A 17,671-nucleotide genomic window follows, 5' to 3' on the forward strand; every position below is an offset into this window, starting at 1 on the left:
GCTTTGTCAGAAACAGGTAAGAAAGACACAGTTATACACTAGCTCTGGATTTTGTTTTTAAATATATGACTGAGGTTTTCTGGGGACACAGCACTAAAATAACAGGATTAAAGTTTTTCTAGGTATCACTATTTCTTTGTGCAAATTATTAATGTAAATGTAGAAATCTGTTTATTCTGCATTATACTAAGGGGGGGGGGAAGTCTTCATTCTCAAATCATTACAAACTGTCTGACTTGGAAAAAGAGACTGTCATTACAATGGTCTAACTGCTTCACAGACATGAGCTCTATCTTTTCACATTTGTGTTTGGAGTAGGGGGAGGATGGCATTTTGCTTAGTCTCTTCCACTGTTTCCAGTGAGTGGCAACAGGCAAGACACAACATATTCAACCACAGCAGCCTGTATGTTTGGCAGGAATGGCTTTGTTGTACTCCTCCCCAAAATGACAGCCTTATTTTAGCCCAGGCTTAACAGTAATTCTGCAAAGTCCTCATAAGTCACAGCATGGAAAGAACCACCTAACAACTGGAGAAGAGAGAAAGGACATACATACAGACAAAAGAGGAGAATGATTAACATGCTGAAGACTGCTATAGGGAGGGGAGGGGTACAACAAATCGTGTTTACGCCAATTTTGGAAACTTGCTTGACTCCCGACCTTGCCCAGTTTGTCTTTGCTTCCGCTGCTGGTTGAGCTGAGAGACCTCATTCTTTGCTCTTTTTGCTCTTCCACTTCAGACTTCAAGTGCTCAATATGGACGAGGTAGGCCTGCTCCTGGGCCTCTCGAGTGCTCAGTTTCAATTCCAATGCCTTCTTCTCCTTCTCTAGCAGGTAAAGCTGTGCCTTGAGCTCTGCCATCTCCTCCTGTTGAAGAAACATTATCAGCATGCTGCTTCATAGGACTACATACCTAAAGGAAGACGAGGTTAAACAAGGTTTTAATCCACTCCTATTACTTGAGTGTTCTTTCCATAGAGAACACTACCAGCATCCAGAAGGCTTTTTATAATCACATAGTATACTTGTCAAAAGACTAGTGTATCTTAAGACTAAGTATGATGAGCCGTGCCATCCCTTAATGAGCCTCAGAAATAAGCTCAGAGGCAACACAGCAGCTAATGTGGTGCTGAAAGTAGAGTATCAGAGATCTGAGAGGGTTGCCACAGCTGCTGAAATTTCTGTGTTCTACCTTGCCCTTCAGAGACCACTGCCCTAAAAACAGGAGTGTATGACTTTCTCGTCAAACAGCTCCCTCAATGCCAGAGTCCAGTTTCTTACTGATACATAAGAATGAGAGTTGGTTTACCTCATTACAGTGGAATAGGTCTGAGGGACTAGGACAGCAAACCGGATCACATATTCCTGCCTCGTAATACCAGCCTCTCTGGTAGAATGAGTTAGTCAAAAAGGGCAAGTGGGTATGGCACCTCTGGATATCCATTTTTAATTTCCCTCCTCTAGATGGCCAGAATCTCAACTATACACAGCTGGAGGGTGACAAAACTGCACTCGCTTATATTCTTCCATAAATATGACCCACAGAAGATGGACACTGGTAGTTCATACAAAGAAGCTCAATTCTGAGAGCTTGTTCTTGTGTGTACTTCTTCTGCCACTCTGATATTTATGACAGAGCTGTCAACTATTGTAACTCAACAAATGCTATTTGGAGACAGACCTCTGCTCTGGGCAGAAGTGTAAGAACAAGGCATGAGTGCAGTGGCCCTTCTTTCAGCACTTGCTCTCAGCCTCCCATGAAAAGCAGCTGATGGGTATCCTGAACCAGAAGGCTCTTTGTGTTTAACGACACTCCAGAAAAGTTTCTTCCACAAAATGTCTAGTTGTTTTCTGAACCCAGGAAAACCCAGCATCCACAAAACATTTAAAAAGGTAGTCCAAAAACATAATTTACATTATGTGTTAAAAAAACACCACACAAACAAAAGACTGCCAAAACAAACAAACAAAAAAACCCAACCCAGAATCATGTGCTCACTGTTGAGCTTGCTGTGCCCTAGGTCACCTCATGGGTGAATACTGAATTCATGCAGCCATTTTCTGCATTATGGTTCAGTTCTAGACTTGTTCACTGTGTAACCATCTCTGAAAGACAGAAATTTCTTGTTGTGTGGCCAGCCTAGGAACAAATCACTATTTTTTAATTATTTAAAACAAAACAAAACAAAACATATTCCAGTCACAAAAATATCAGAGGTATCTTACTTTATCCTTCAAAAATAATGCTCTTTGTATTACATCCATTACTAACAAAGATTATACAAACACAAATCCAGGCACATATTTAGACTAACTTCTTCTGTAGAAGAGAATCTACGTTCCTACCAAAAATTTGCTGTCTGGATTGTGTAAGCAGTGCCAACAGGTGTAGCACAGCTACAACCAGCATATAGTAAACACAGGGAATCATTGGCTTATTCAGAATCACCAACCATGCAAAAATAAAATCCATATCCTAAAAACCCTCAGGCTTGGAAAGGTTTGTATCAACTTTAAAATCATTCATTTATTCATCTACTTGTTTGTGAACTGAAGGTAAGAAGCCCAATCAGTTTAATTCAATGTGGTTTACAGAAATTTAGTTGTTAGGCAAACTTACCATTAATTTCCTTTGTCAACAGTAAAAATGTAAATAATACTGATAAATAATGATGGGGAAATTTAGTTACAGGAGTTGAACTGGATTGTCTGGTATACTTTGGTGTATGCATTTAGCTTCTTAAGCCTCTATTTCTAAAGACATCAATCTACTTAGCCTGCTTAGTGAAGTCTGAGAAGTAATTTGAGCAGAGTACTTTGGCACTTATGTGAATAGAAGATACTCTTGACAGAGGGCTATCTATGTGGGAGGGTCATGACAAGATCTTCTCAGGCTGGAAGTTGAAGCTAGGCAAATTCAGCCTGGCAATAAGGGACACTTATTTACTAAAAGAAAAAGGTGAATTTAACCAGTGCAACAATGAATCCATGGAACTGATTCTACTCATCACTTAAAAGTTTTAACTTAAAGACTGGATGTTTGTTTGTACTATATATCCTAGCTCAAAATAAATTTGAAGATCAATGGTTAACTCCTTTGTTTATGAAGACAATAGCTTAGATCATCATGTATGAATTCACAAGTTTGCATCCTGTCCCAGAAGACATATAATGAACTCCAAAAGCACTCCCCATACATTAGTTTTCTCATGTCAAGACAATGTGACTTTAAAGTAGAGAAGCAAAGACAAAGCAGGGGAAAAGTGGAAGAATTGTCAGCCAGTGTCTTACAGAAGCTCCCAGGGAAGGAACAGGAAAGAATGGAAAGGTTGAAGTTAAAAATTAAAAACTACAGTTGAGGATTCTGGTATGGACACATACAACCTGTGAGGCAGGGTGGCAACAGTAACATTTCATGTGGGAAAATTTAAGTAGCTCAGGTTTACTTAGGAAGTTAATTAGTCTTTACATGTGCAATAACTTTTTCCATAAAAATGTTTCCTAAAGATAGTGTCTAAATTTCATTTCAATGACAACATCACCTTTGTGTATTTACTATCCCCTTTTTTCTAATTACAGGATGCTAGTGAAACATTTTGCAGTTCAACATACCTGCTTCTTCAGAGTGTGGGCCTAAAGCACAAGTGGCATTTACAAAATGAAACCCTGAAGGAGGAGGTAGCAAGTGGTCACTCTTCCAGTTGATTGCAGAAGACTTATACAACCCATGCAAATTCACAAGCTTCAGGCGCCAAATCTAGCAGTCATTTCAGGACTAATTAATTGAATATTGAGGAATATTTTGTACTTGCAGTCATATTGCAACTCTGAATTTGGGTGAAAGCTTGAATGAAAATTAAACACTCCTGACTCAATGTAATCAGAAATACCACAGCATCCTCAAAATTAAAATTTGTGTTGGATGTGGTCATGTCAGAAGAATAAAACAAAAAGGACTCTTATGTGGCAAAAAGTTCTAAAAGTCATGAAAAGGGACTCCAAGAGGATCACAGTACACCAGGTGGAATATACCAGCCTTCAGAAGTAAAACAAATATCAGAGCAGATAAATGCCATGCTCTAGTTAACTGTTTTACTATATACATCTATAAGAGCATGAAATGCTGTAACAAAGGTGGACAACAGGATTCTTAACATTTTCTGCAGACACTGTAGTCTCAAAACACATTATGAACAATATTATCACCACCTGTACACAAAAGAGGAAAAATTATCAGTGTAGAAAGCTAAGACTTCTTACCTAGATTAAGTCCTTTGAAATGCAGAAAGGCTGTAAACCAAGAATTATTTACACCCATCAGAAGTTGTCACGCCCCAGTTAGCAAGAAGATTACAACTGACCTCAAAGCAAGACCACTGAATAACAACAAACAGCAGACGAGAATGTGTTTGGGAACATGGTTAATTATTGCTTGAAGCAAAGAACTGGATTTTACAGAAGTACTGGTGGACCACTACGTCTTACACTCTGGATCAGTAAAAAAAATAAACAGGGCAACAGAGAAACCATCCCCAAACCATCTTTTTATGGATCGTTTTCATCAATAATGAAGAATTAATGGTGTAAAGGCATTTTCAGAACATTGTCAGCATAACACATAGATTGCAAGAAGCAATATGACTGATGTGGTGATCAGTTTTTACTGGGAGTCGTAAATGAAAGGTGCCAAAAGGTGCAGTGGAGATTCCAACACAGATACAAGTTTCAGGAAGACAGCAGCAGGTCATAAGACCCAGCAATGCAGGAAATCCTCGAGTAGCTCAATCAAGCTGTATCATCCTTGCTAAGAATGTGGAAGGGAGGGAACAAATCAAGAGCTGCTACATGATGAAGTCCTCTGCAGCACAGATGAGTCCATCTGCTTCAAGTTAAATAAAATACCGTAAGGAAATTTAAATTCTCCAGTTATCTCAGAAGGCAGATGCATACACTATTTTGTATGAGGTACATGTTCCAAATAATAAGATACAAACAATACACTCAGAAAGGCAAGACATCCGTGAGTCCTGCCCTTAGGTTCAGCTATGTTATAGCTTGCTGAACTCATATGTGAGGTCAGCAAGGTGTGATGCAGACCTGAGCAACAACCATGGATGCTAATAAGGTAGCACATTCTCTTAGGACCAAAGCGCACAGAGTGTAGCTGTGCCTTTTGTAATGCTTTATGCAAAGAAGAAAGGCCAGAGTTTTCAATTTCTGTAGCAGGACAGCACTTACCAACAAATTCATTCCAAGCTTTGACAAACTTGAGTTTTCACCATATCCCTTTCAGAAACCTAGGGATTTCCTGCAGTTCTGAATTCCAGCAAAGTACAACAAATTATAACGAATAACAGTACTGTCAGTTTCCCTGTACCAGAAAGGACTGAAGGTGACTTCAGCCACCTATGTAAAATGTGTGTCTATTCCAGTACGGACTGCGCACAAACCAACCAAGAAGAAAAATTTCTTCTTCTTCTTCTAGGGACAGTTCCTGCAGTGAAAACCTGATGTGCTAGGTCCAGCCAAAAGTTATGAGTCGACACCATGTGTCAAAACCAAATTAGATGGTCGTTCAGTGAACAAAAGGATTACCAGCACTCAAAACTGTGACAGAAATCATGATATGCAACTGCTGGTGCTCCTGCCAGGTCAGGCAATGCAAGGGCACTAATCACAAGGGATAGCTCTGCAGCTTGCCTTTACCAATCAATTTAAAGATAGAGGTAAGAATGGTGTACAAGAGACTTCAGGGAGATCTGGATGCAAAAGAGAAGAAGGAAGTACGATATCTGAAATATACATCTAATTATCTACAAATGTCTTCCAGTACCTCTCGTATGCTTTAATTATGGGGAATATATTGCTGTTGGCCACAATATATTCAAATATATTCAAACAACTAACATAACTTTAAATCTTCTGACTGGTAGCAGGCAATCTTTTTTTCTGAACCGCAAATATTGAATGCATTATTGCAAAATTGTATTTGCCATCATGGAAAGGCAGCACCACTAAGAACATCATTATCATTACTAAGCTACCAGTTAGCCAGCACTAGAACAAAAATCTATAACTTTAGAAGCTTATGAAACTATTAGGATTTGCTGTCCCACATGATACCACCACCTGATTTATCCGCCATTAGTTGACTAAAATAGGACTTGCTAACATGCAGAAATTAAACTTATTTAAACTGATCCAAGACCAGACAATTTCTAAATGTAGTCACACGCTTGTATTGCCTTTAACATGTTCCTATGTTTTAGTTCACCTCTCTCAAAGTCAATACAGAAGCCAGATTTAAAATGATATAAGCTCTACACCTGGTCAATAAAGGTCAGTTTTTCTAGATCACATCTTTAGAACTGGACGTACAAAGCAGGCTTGAGGGACCAGAGTTTTCTCCAAAAACCTCTGTTACTGCAAGTTATTACACACCACACGCTGCTCTGGCTCTGAACTGAGCTACAGATTGCAACACAATGCCTAGAACAGCTCTGGACTTGTGACCGACTGCTGGAGAGCATTAGGGATGATAGCTTCTGACAGACCATTCCTCCTCCCACGGCAATATTAAGAGGAGGTGAATTTGTTCTGCTTCAGTTTACAAATATTAAAGATGCACATTTGCAAGCTTGTAGGTAAAGTAATGAACTGTCTCTTGGGAAGTGCTGTATCATGCTTTTGGTCACCCTCAAGCAACTCAGCTGCCGTATCTCTTAGAGAGAGCATCTGGTTTCTCAAGGAGAGCATTCCAAGTTTAGTGCCACGGATCAAGTCCTCGCCTAATTCAAAACACACATAGCTCATCAGTGTTAAATGCACTGCCTTCTGTCACTTTCTGACTACTGGATTTTCAGCCCTGACTGTTTGTTTCAACAAAGTTACCCTTTATTACCCAGTGATCACTATCAAAGCCTCCCATGTGTGTGACTGAGCATGTTTTGTAGCACAGGGGCACTGTCAGCAGTGCAGTTAGCCTGTTGGATATAAATAAAATACCTTCATTGCCATAAGTTCCTGCATCAAGACCGCATTTTCCAGGTCTAGCCTCTGGCTGTCTCCACGAGGTTTAACGTCGTAACTAAGGGGATCAATGTGGATGCTTTCCAGCTCCAGCATTGTCAGTTTCACTGCTGCCCTGTCATTTTTCAGCTGCTGGATGTAATCCTTCAGCCGCTGCTCATCCTCCTTCGTAAATTCCGTATCACAACTGCTTGCAGTTGAGCTGGTAGTACTGGAAAGAGAAAGAACGGTATTAAAAAAAAACATTTGGAACAAAATCTGTATTTTTACATCAAACACTCTCCCAATACTTCATCAACACATCTGAGTCTTACTTAAAAGTTCATAGAAAGGACACACATAGCGTGGACTGGACGTTCCAATGTTCAGAAGATGCAGAGGGGTGTGACAAATTCAGAAAAGAAATTAATTCTCTAAGCTGCATGAGAAAATTGAATCATGTGACAACTTCTCTGCAAAGCCAGATACTAGTGACATGTAACTGAATTACATTTTCCAAAATGGTGTCTTCTGAAACAACTGAAACTACTTAAGATTTCTTAGCAAAACCCTAGCAGGGCAAGCTTCTCTCCACTGCTCAACCACTGAGTCTTCATCTTCTTTGGGAAGAAACATCCGCTAAGAAAAAAGAATCAGCCCAGACCTCATTTATCTCTGCTGATGGCAATACCAGTTATCATCTCAGATATTTTTAATGGGTACTTGTAGGAATCAACCTAAGCAAAATTCCTCTGGCAGATGCCAGGAGGTAGCATGTTTCAACTCATGTATTCCTCAGAGCACTGACATTCCTTCAGGGCTGGAGGGGTTTAAAACCAACCCGTAAGTTAGCAGGATTTTTAATAAAAAGCCATCATCAGACTTGGCGGAACTTCTCCTATCTACGGGCATCAAACAAATGACCGCCCATTCGTCTGCCCCACAAATGTTTACACAGAGATCGCAGAAAGGGAGAACTAATGTCTTACAGCAAGGGTGGCTCAGAGCTGCCTACCCACCTACACGCATGCCAGTGCTGCAGGGGGCCGAGACTGATACGGCCACAGCATTCCAGGGCTGAATATAGTTGCAATAACACTAAAAGGAAAATAAAATGCTGTGTTGTTTCTATAACCTCACTCGAAGCTGCCCGCTGTCTCCTGAGGTCCTGTAATCAGCTGCCGGGTGAGGGATAAGTCATCCATTAACTGTGCTTGTCTGGAATGCTAGATGATCTCAGTTATCAGCAGGGGAATAAATCACTTTCTGTATCAAATTGCACTGCTGTTCAACATTTTTGTAGGAAGAAAAAAAGCCCCACCCGCTACATGCTGTGAGAGTCAGAATGATGTCCTAAAACACATTGTGCATGTGAAAAAGGAGAAGCCTATCAAGATTTTTCTCTTTTCTTTTGGTTCTACTTCAGCTAAAGCTACATTGATTTTAAGTGCCTCAAATAATTGCCAATCTTCCCACAAATTCCAAGCATAGCCTTGGAGGAGATGGGGAATTGGCAGGTCTACAAAGATTTCTCAAAATCCTTCCCTCTCATGAAATATCGCATTACAGTTCTTTACTACAGTTCTCTGTCAATTTCCCATTTTTCCTTTCTTTTCTTAGGGATAATAGGTGCCATATTTACCACAAGTGTAAACTGGTCTTTGCATTTGTTTTCACCCATTTCCATCTGCAGTGAAGCTAAAAACACCCAGTACCTACACTACATAGACACCCTTTCAGGCTGAAACCGATTTTTGTTCATTAGATCTTCATTAGAGAATCCCAAAACTCTTAATAAATCTTGCTTTACTGAGTCTAAAGATACCTCTGTGAAGTAGATATTGATATAAAAATCACAGGGATAGACAATGTGAGAAATACTTAATTCTGTACTGAAGTCATGTTGCAAGTTTCCTCAGCACCCAAAGACAGCAATTGCACAGCTTTTCTGGATTAAATGTAAAATGGCTGTTGTTGGAGGAAGGACAGCTTTTAAAGCCTACACGGGCTTCAAATCTTGGGACACAAAGAGCTCATCTCAGTTTTCGCTTGCAAAGGAAAGAAAACCTAGTTCTCCTGCTGGGAATGAAACCTGAGTAAGAAGGCTCAAAGTCCATTGTTATGTTGTGTTGGACCTCGTACTCACTGGATATTCACAGATTTTGGCCTTTAAGGGTCCACGGCTGTGCACGTATATTTTAGGGGAGAGCAGCCCAAACTGAGGAAGGCAGTCTGGGTTGTTGCCAGTGATACTCAGGCTGCTTTTACTTCAGTCCTGGCTGCCTGCCTGCCTGCCTGTCTGCAGCTGAGTTGGCTCCTCTGCTGAATTACTAGCAAGCTGCTCTTCTTCTTTATTTTTTCCTTCCCCCCTTTTTTTTTTCCAAGAAGCTTAGTGAGAAAGCTGTCTCAGCACACAAAGGGACAAGAACCTTCCCTCTCCCCCCATGTTTAGCAGCAAGCCCCCACCCAGAAGACTGGAAGCAGTATGGGTTGCAGAAAGCCAGGGTACAAAGCCCACTTTGGACTGTTGTAAAAATGAGGCTGCGCGATGAGGGACGGAAACAACGCTGTAGTGTTTCTGAACTCCCACATCACAGCTCTGCCAGGGTGTGTTCCCCCAAAAGCCCCACCATACAGGTCTCCACTGCCATAATGCTACTCCATTGCTGCTCTATTTAAGGGCCCACAGCTGGTAAGCATATGATCCTGAATTTCAGATATTGCTCTCCCTTCGAACAGCAATCAGGACAAAGGAAAACAGACCAACACAGTGCATACGTAGTATAATGCATCCATCCAAAAACCCCATGAAACTGTTGCAAGAGATGTGCAGTTTCTCATTTCTCAAGCATGTTGGTAAAGATAGAGAAAGGATCACAATTTCATCACACCTGCAGGGAATACAACATCAACCTGCTCATTCTAACTGCTGCTGCATTCAGCACAAGCAAAGAGAAATGTTCTTCCCACCTGCTTCGTCCCTCAAGTCTTTTACAATGATGTCATGCCTGGATGATGTCAAATTGATTTTCACATACAGCCTGTGGAAAATATGCAGGTTGGTATAATATAACATGCAGTTTTATTTGCTGGCATGCATGTGTGTGTTCACATGCACACGTGTGTATAAAATGCAGTGGATGGATACAAATGTGGCTTCCAACAGTGCCTCTGTGTGAGTAACTTCTGTACACTACAAAATTTTGTCCATAAAATCCTGTGTAAGCTCCAGTTCATCTGTTAAACACCATGTCCATAAATAAATATGCAATTCAGCAATGGTGCAGATCATACAAAAGCTGATAGAACTAAAATAACGCTGTCAGAACTGAATCCACAAAACTTGCTTGAATGCCTGCACACAACCTTACACTTTAAAGAATTTGATACTCAGTATACATGGGCCAACCATCTTCCAGGTGAACGTTGTGGCTTGAGATCTGAAACAGCACAATGCCAAAAGACAGTAACTTCCTGAGAAACTGAAAAATACTCCAACCAGCCAAAAGACAAACAACAGTGTATTTGGCTAAAATCAGAATCTTTGGTGGAACCACCCTGCTTCCTCCTGAGACGAGTTCAGTCCAGCAATGAAGTGTTACACAGCTAACATTAAGGTATCTGTTGGGATATTTCTAAATAACTTATTTGCACACTTCAGTCAAGATAATCTTGTCTGTCAGCTACTCATCTGAAATCTGAGGTGATTCTGATGAGATGTAGTCCTACATTTGGCTGAGTTCAGATATTTCGTGACACTGCATAATCCTGAAAAGAATCCCCTTTGCATATAAAAGACCAGATCTTTCCCCCCATGAATCCAGACGTAAGGTTGGGCTTGCTAGCACTGCAGGGAATAAAATCCACCATTTTCAGTCAGTGTTACAACGGGAGTCCTTCTCTTTTGTTTCCTTCTTTTTAAGGTGCAATCAGTCAAACCTTGTTGGCACTATATGTTCTATAGTTAGCTTCTGTCCATTAAAATAATTACGAATTCCAACTACGCTGCAGACCTATTTCTATTTTCAAAAAATGAATTGGCAACATTACTGTGCTGCTGCCAGCCAAATGAGTTGAGATGCTTGCCATTATTTTTATTCCCTTCACCAGTAACAACCTCTGTGATGCTCTTTCATTGCATTTCATTTCATTTCAGTTGCTCCCTTTTACAGTCTTTAACCACTTGTCACTAGTGGCTCACCAAGCATTTATTCTCCGTAATGTGTTCAATGATTTGACATTCAGAATCTCATTTGAAATGCCAAAGCTAAAGATGGGTCAACAATTCCATTATAAGTCCCTATTCTACAGGATTTTGAACAGCAGGGAGAATTACTCATTTCTCATAAGTCTCAGCAAAGCAGAGTTTTCATCATCCCACTAACTCTTTACTCGGTTTCAAAGGGAAAACGTAGCAATACACATCTGCAACTAAAAGCCTGCAACACTAGAACAGCTATGGCAAAAGATCAGTCTTGCAGATTTGGAGTATGTTTGAACCACATAATGTAAAAATGTTTTCATTTCAGTGCAGTGGTGCCCACGGTGGTTCACACAGCACTCGCTAGTGACGTGGGCTCGTTCTACTCCCCAGTTTTACAGACTGCCAAGTTCCTTAAGACAAATAAAAAACATTAAGCCTCCAGGAACAGCTAGAAATCCACAGTCTGCTTTCCTATCTCTGCTTGGATTGCTATTGTAATGGAAAAGGAAAGGAAATGGAAACCATCAACCTCAAAGAATCACAGAGGGCTGGAGGTCTGTGCAACGGGATGTCTGTCTAGAGCAGCAGGGAGCCAAGTGACAAGGGAGCACCCATGAATGGGCTGAGAGAGCTGGCAACATATGCAGGATAACTCCAAAAAGCCGGAGTAGGGTCCTGGAGAGAAACAAAAACGATCCAGAATGACAGGGATAAGAGAGTTAAAGACTAAGTCTTTAATTTTTTAAACCTGAGATAGAACATTTACGGATGTAAACACAGAAAAGTGTGTGCCTTTTGAACCAACACAGATTTTCCATCTGTGGGCTGGCACAGTATCATGTGTCTGTAAAGCTGAAGAGGGGATGCCTGTATTTTGAGACAGGGTCCACAGGAAGGAGAAATCTGAAAACACCCCTACCACGTATCACCTGAACACAACAGAAGGAAAGAAGAGAATATTTGTATTTCACGGAGAAGCTAAAGTTTCAGAAATATTTTCACGGATGTGTATGTCTAGACAAAGACAAATTACCTTGGGCATTGGGGGAGGGGAGAGGGACGACAATGTGTAAGTGATGATCAGATCAGGATGCCCATATGACAAGTTCCTGACTTGCTGTGTGCCCTTTGGGTGAGTGAGAGAAGCTTTTCTCTCTCATGTTCCACATATATCAAAGCAGATAATAATAGTGACCTTATTCAGTACAGTATCTTGCTCCACACCAGAAAAAATTATCCTACAATGATACTGACTCGAGCTAAAACATCTCTCTTGCACACAGAAGCATTTATGTTTGCATTTTTACATTTCATGACACAATTTATACTGATGAAGTCTGAAATCCTATGCCATTTTAATCATATTCTGCTGACACTTCATCTACTCAGCCAACATGTTACGTGCACACATACACACATTGCCAGCTGACCACCAAAAGTTCACAGAAAACAATGAGCATGAGGGATGATTTTCCTCCCCAAATTTTCCTCCCCAAACACACACACCTCCCTCCCTTATCCTCCCCCTCAAAACCCCAAAAATTATGTTCAACAAAGCAAGGACCGTAGAAACTATATTCCTACCAAACACTTTCAGTGAAAGGCTAGGAGAACAAACTGTAAAACAGGAATACCACCCTCAGGCCCTGCCAATTTCCCCCCTGTCAATACTGGAAATGATCTATATTGTTTTCAAGAAAAAAAATTATGCATTGACTACATACCAGATATCTCACAAGGAAGAAAAACACTGAGGTAGTTATGAACAACTGAAAATGATCCTTTCAAATAACAGAATGGAAAACAAGCTCAGCCTAGGCAGAGGTGTTGCTACATGTGGCCACTTATAACGTGTTCGCATGCAGGGGTAGAAATGGCATAAGTGCACGCAGACTGAGGCAAGTCAAGTATTTGAAACAGCTTTGTGTAACCTTCTTTCCAAGGCCAGTAAATAGTTTTGGCACCATGAGTGATCAATGTGTTACTAGCGCAGATGCTGCCACATTAATTTCTGAATAAAGATACAGCCTTCTTGGACTGAAAGAGCACCATAAAACTTCTTTGAATAAAATGTTAAAATTTACCTCACATTTGGACCCTGTTCCCTCAGGTTACCTTTTTGCTCGCTTTTTAGCTATTCCATGCTAGTCACATGGCAGGAAATAAGATCCTTTGGCAGAGGCATCAGCAAGAAGAGGAAATGATATAGTACTAAAATTAACTTTTGAAAGTGTCAAAAAATGACAGCACTTGAATAAAGAACTGGCTCAAAAACGGAATTAAAATGAAGTTTCAGAGTGAATCTGAGAAACCAAAATAACTTTTAAAAAGAAAAATGTTCATCTATATTTATCCAGGATGCTTGCCAAATTTGTATCCACACACAAGCACACATATTGACTGCACAGAGTACAATTACACTGCAGGCAGGCTACGGTTCCAAATGAAGCTGCTAGCAGATGTATTTGAACTGGAACACTTCTGCAATAATAGCTCATTTGAGTTTCACTATTTTGTAGGTCTTCAGAAAAACTGCAATATCCAGCCTTTCCTGGAAGAATCCACTCTGTCTGTCATGATGTTCATTTGACACTCCACGTGCGAAAGAATAGCATGGGAAGGAAGAATCTGGGGGTGGGGAGCAAAGGGGAATAAGAAGGGAGAGGAAATGGTTTAAAACAAAACAGCTGGATTTGCAATATTTAGAAAACAATTCTTGAGCACTCCAAAACGCCGATGGAAGCATACTTCTGACCTCTGCTTCTCCATACATCTGTGCCGTCTGCATACTATAGATATGAATAAGTACATGATTTTAGTTCCAATAAAACAGCGAAGAAAGTCACTGATGTAAAACAAATGTAATGGTTTTGCCCTTTATGAGGAAGATTAAAGTTCAGAGTCACCCATTCACAACAAATTTATACAAAACCCTTCTTGGCTGGAGTCGCTCAAAGTCTAAAGAATTTAGGCCTAAATTATCTAAATTAGACCACTGAGGCATTGTGACTTATAAATCAAAGAAGCCAGTGCACTGAGGTGAGGGAAGTAGTTCACAGAATCATAGAATGGTTTGGGTTGGAAGGGACCTTAAAGATCATCTAGTTCCAACCCCGCTGCCATGGGCAGCGACATTCTTCACTAGACCAGGCTGCTCAAAGCCCCGTCCAACCTGGCCTTGAACACTTCCAGGGAGGAGGCATCCACAGCTTCTCTGGGCAACCTGTTCCAGTGCCTCACCACCCTCATAGTGAAGAATTTCTTCCTAATATCTAATCTAAATCTACCCTCTTTCACTTTAAAGCCATTACCCCTTGTGCTATCACTACATGCCCTTGTAAAAAGTCCCTCTCCAGCTTTCCTGTAGGCCACCTTCAGGTACTGGAAGGCTGCTATAAGGTCTCCCCAGAGCCTTCTCTTCTGCAGGCTTAACAAGCCAACTCTCTCATCCTGTCTTCATAGGAGAGATGCTCCAGCCCTCTGGTCATCTTCGTGGCCCTACTCTGGACTTACTCCAACAGGTCCATGTCCTTGTTTTGTTGGGGGCCCCACAGCTGGATGCAGTACTCCAGGTGGGGTCTCACCAGAGCGGAGCAGAGTGGTAGAATCCCCTCCCTCGACCGGCTGGCCACGCTTCTTTTGATGCAGCCGGGTCATGTTGAGGTTCTCATCAATCAGCACCCTCAAGTCCTTCTCCTCAGGGCTGCTCTCAATCCATTCTCCACCCAGCCCGTATTTGTGCTTGGGATTGCCCCGACCCATATGCAGGAACTTTGCACTTAGTTCAGCAAATACAATATAACATAACTTTTGGTCTGAAATCAAACACTTGGGGATTAGGAGAGCAGATGAGTTGCAGTTACCTTGTGTGGCTGTTGGACGACAGGCTTTCCCAGGGCTGCACGCTACAGCCAGTGATTGCATAGGCTCCCCCGCAGCTCCCATCTAGTTTCATCAGCAAGGCTTTTGCTGCGTTCTCAGCTGTCTTCCTGCAGTCATGAGCTCTCTTAAGCATCTGGGTGATGTTTTCATCACCTGTCTGGTCCCCTAGTTTTCAAGCAAACAGTCTGTTTCAGAGCTTTGAGAAGGGTGATAGAAATTAAGGCAAGAGTAGAGATGCTTCTATGCACTCTCAGTTCATACCAAGACGATGACAATAAATTACCGATCTGTGATGTAAAAGCAACTTCATCTTCTGTGTGAGCATCAGTGGTAACTGGGCTACTGGCCTGAATGCATCTCCCCCCAGCCACAAGCTCCAGGTACCTGTTGCTCTGGATACATGTCTTAAGTGATGTTTTATCTTAGCTAGCTTGTCTGTTCGTAAGGGTGGGCATTGTGCATTAGGATTAGGTTAGGATGCTCAAATTAATAATACACTGGAAAAGCCTCAGCCTAAATTACAACTCTTACTCCAATCAGTCTGGTGCTGTTTCACACTGTGGTCATTTCCAGCACTTTTTCTCACAAGCACCTTTATCTCAAGCCCAATGGTTTGCCAGAACACCTTCTTACAGGCTACCTTTCCAGCTGGAAGAATTGCCTTAGTGCTTAGAAGCAGCCTTTCAGAGTTTACAGTCATGTGTACTAAACCAAAAGAAACCTAGCACTGGCGGTTATTAATTTGCTATAATTTCTAGTGGTTATGCAGCATCTATGCAGCTGGTAAGCCATCCCTTCAGCAGAGGCAGGACACGAATTGTCACTGTCACTGCCACTGTCACTACTCTTATAGTCCTAACTCCAGCTGGAGTCAAGTCATTAAAGTAAGACACATTAGTGGCTGCACTGAAAGTCTGAACAAAGCTACCATATATTCATACTTTACCAAATACAATGCAAAGATGTCAGAGAATATAAAAAAAACCCCACTTTGCTCTATGTTGGCTTTTCATTTCATCCTTATTCAAGTCAAAGACCAATTACCCATACTTCACACTTGCTAAGTGAAGTGCGTGCACTAGAAATAACTTCAATGCGGAAGAAAGGAAGGGAGAATGTTCTGTTAAGAGCAGCTGGATATGCTCAGCTGAAAGTGATGCAGAAGCAACTCCCATGACTTTTCCACTCACAGATGTTGATATAAAACTTGACTGATCTTCAAACCAAAAATCTGCTATTTTATCTAGGTGTTTTAATCAAATTTCATGGTGAAGTAAAGGTACATAAACCAACCACAACTTCCTCCAAGCTGTGTTATGTAATGGGAAATTGGCACTATTTCTATCACAGGACTATAACTGATAATACCGTAATTAAGAGCTGTAGACAGACACCTATATAAAAACTAAACTACACTCTCCTTCATAAAATGCATGTGAGATGAAACCCTGCTCAAACCCAAAGTATTTCTCCCTTCTAAGATTTCCTTCTGCCACCTACGTGAATCGAAAATCAAAGATGAAATTCACTTTTGCTGGCCACTGATCTCTGCCAGCAGGGAAAGCTCTCTAGCGCATCGTGGAAAGGAATGACCAGAGTCTGGAAGAAAGGTGGATGAAAATCTCAGACATCCACTCTAACGTTTAGTGTATGGCACACACTGCGCAGGCCAAGACAGGTACACAAGGGCCTGCTTCTAGCACCGGGAGAGATACAAAATAAGGGGCATGGTTAACAGCACGGTGACTGTGGGCTGAGTGCATCTAGTCATCTGAAACAAGAGGCTGACCACATCAGTCCTGTGGCTCTAAAGCCAGATGGGCACCTGTCTCTAAAAGCCTTCTGTTTACATTTCAGTGATCCCTGAGAAGCTAGTGTTATAATACAGTCTCAACCAGGCAGTTACTACACTTCAGCACAGCACGAAGAGCTATTCTTCTCTCTCTGAAGGTTTCCCTTCTTTCTACTTGAAGATTACTATGGCTACCTTCTCCTATCAGTAAAAGGAATGGGACTATAAAACCCAGATTAACATTCATTGTGTAAACACCTCTTTCTATCAGAAAAGTGGAGCCAGCAGGCACATCAAGCTCCAAACATTTCTGAACTGTACCTATGATAGTGGCTTATTCCATTACTTAGCAAGCAGCATATTATAAAACAACAAAACCTAGTCACAAGATTAACTACCCATAAAACAAGAAAAACGCAGAACATATAGGCTAATATCCCCAACAACACAGTAAAACATTAGATAGAATGTTTTAAAATTTCAGAGCAAAGGCAAAATGTGGGGTGAAAAACTAGAGCCATTTTTTGCATTTTTTTTGGTAACTACTCAATGCTACCTTTGTATTGTCTTAATCCCAGTTTTTCATAGACTATACTCAACTTCTAGGGGGCTCAACATTGCTGGTTCAAACAAAATCTCTACTTGCAGTTTCCACAGCTGTAAGGCCCTAAGCCACATATGCTCATGACTGTTGTTTAATAATTCCACTCTGTACAGTTGCATGCCTGTAGCAGCCTCTGCCAGAATAGGCATCCCCTTGTGATAGTATATGTAGGCTAATTT

The 17,671-nt window shown here is 41.1% G+C and overlaps 1 protein-coding gene across 3 annotated transcripts in view; it reads right to left on the reverse strand.

The window, feature by feature from the left end:
* Positions 1-17,671, reverse strand: part of MCC (MCC regulator of Wnt signaling pathway) — a 220,504-nt gene that overhangs the window by 15,591 nt on the left and 187,242 nt on the right. For all 3 annotated transcript variants that reach the window (XM_075488555.1, XM_075488557.1, XM_075488558.1), the window contains 3 exons: positions 15,078-15,261; positions 7,008-7,242; positions 663-869 (listed from right to left, as the gene is read on the reverse strand). In XM_075488555.1, coding sequence (XP_075344670.1) covers positions 663-869; positions 7,008-7,242; positions 15,078-15,261 — 626 coding nt within the window. The remainder of the gene's footprint in view (positions 1-662; positions 870-7,007; positions 7,243-15,077; positions 15,262-17,671) is intronic.

The sequence above is a fragment of the Mycteria americana genome, chromosome Z (genome assembly GCF_035582795.1).
Source record: "Mycteria americana isolate JAX WOST 10 ecotype Jacksonville Zoo and Gardens chromosome Z, USCA_MyAme_1.0, whole genome shotgun sequence".
Lineage (NCBI taxonomy): Eukaryota > Metazoa > Chordata > Aves > Ciconiiformes > Ciconiidae > Mycteria > Mycteria americana.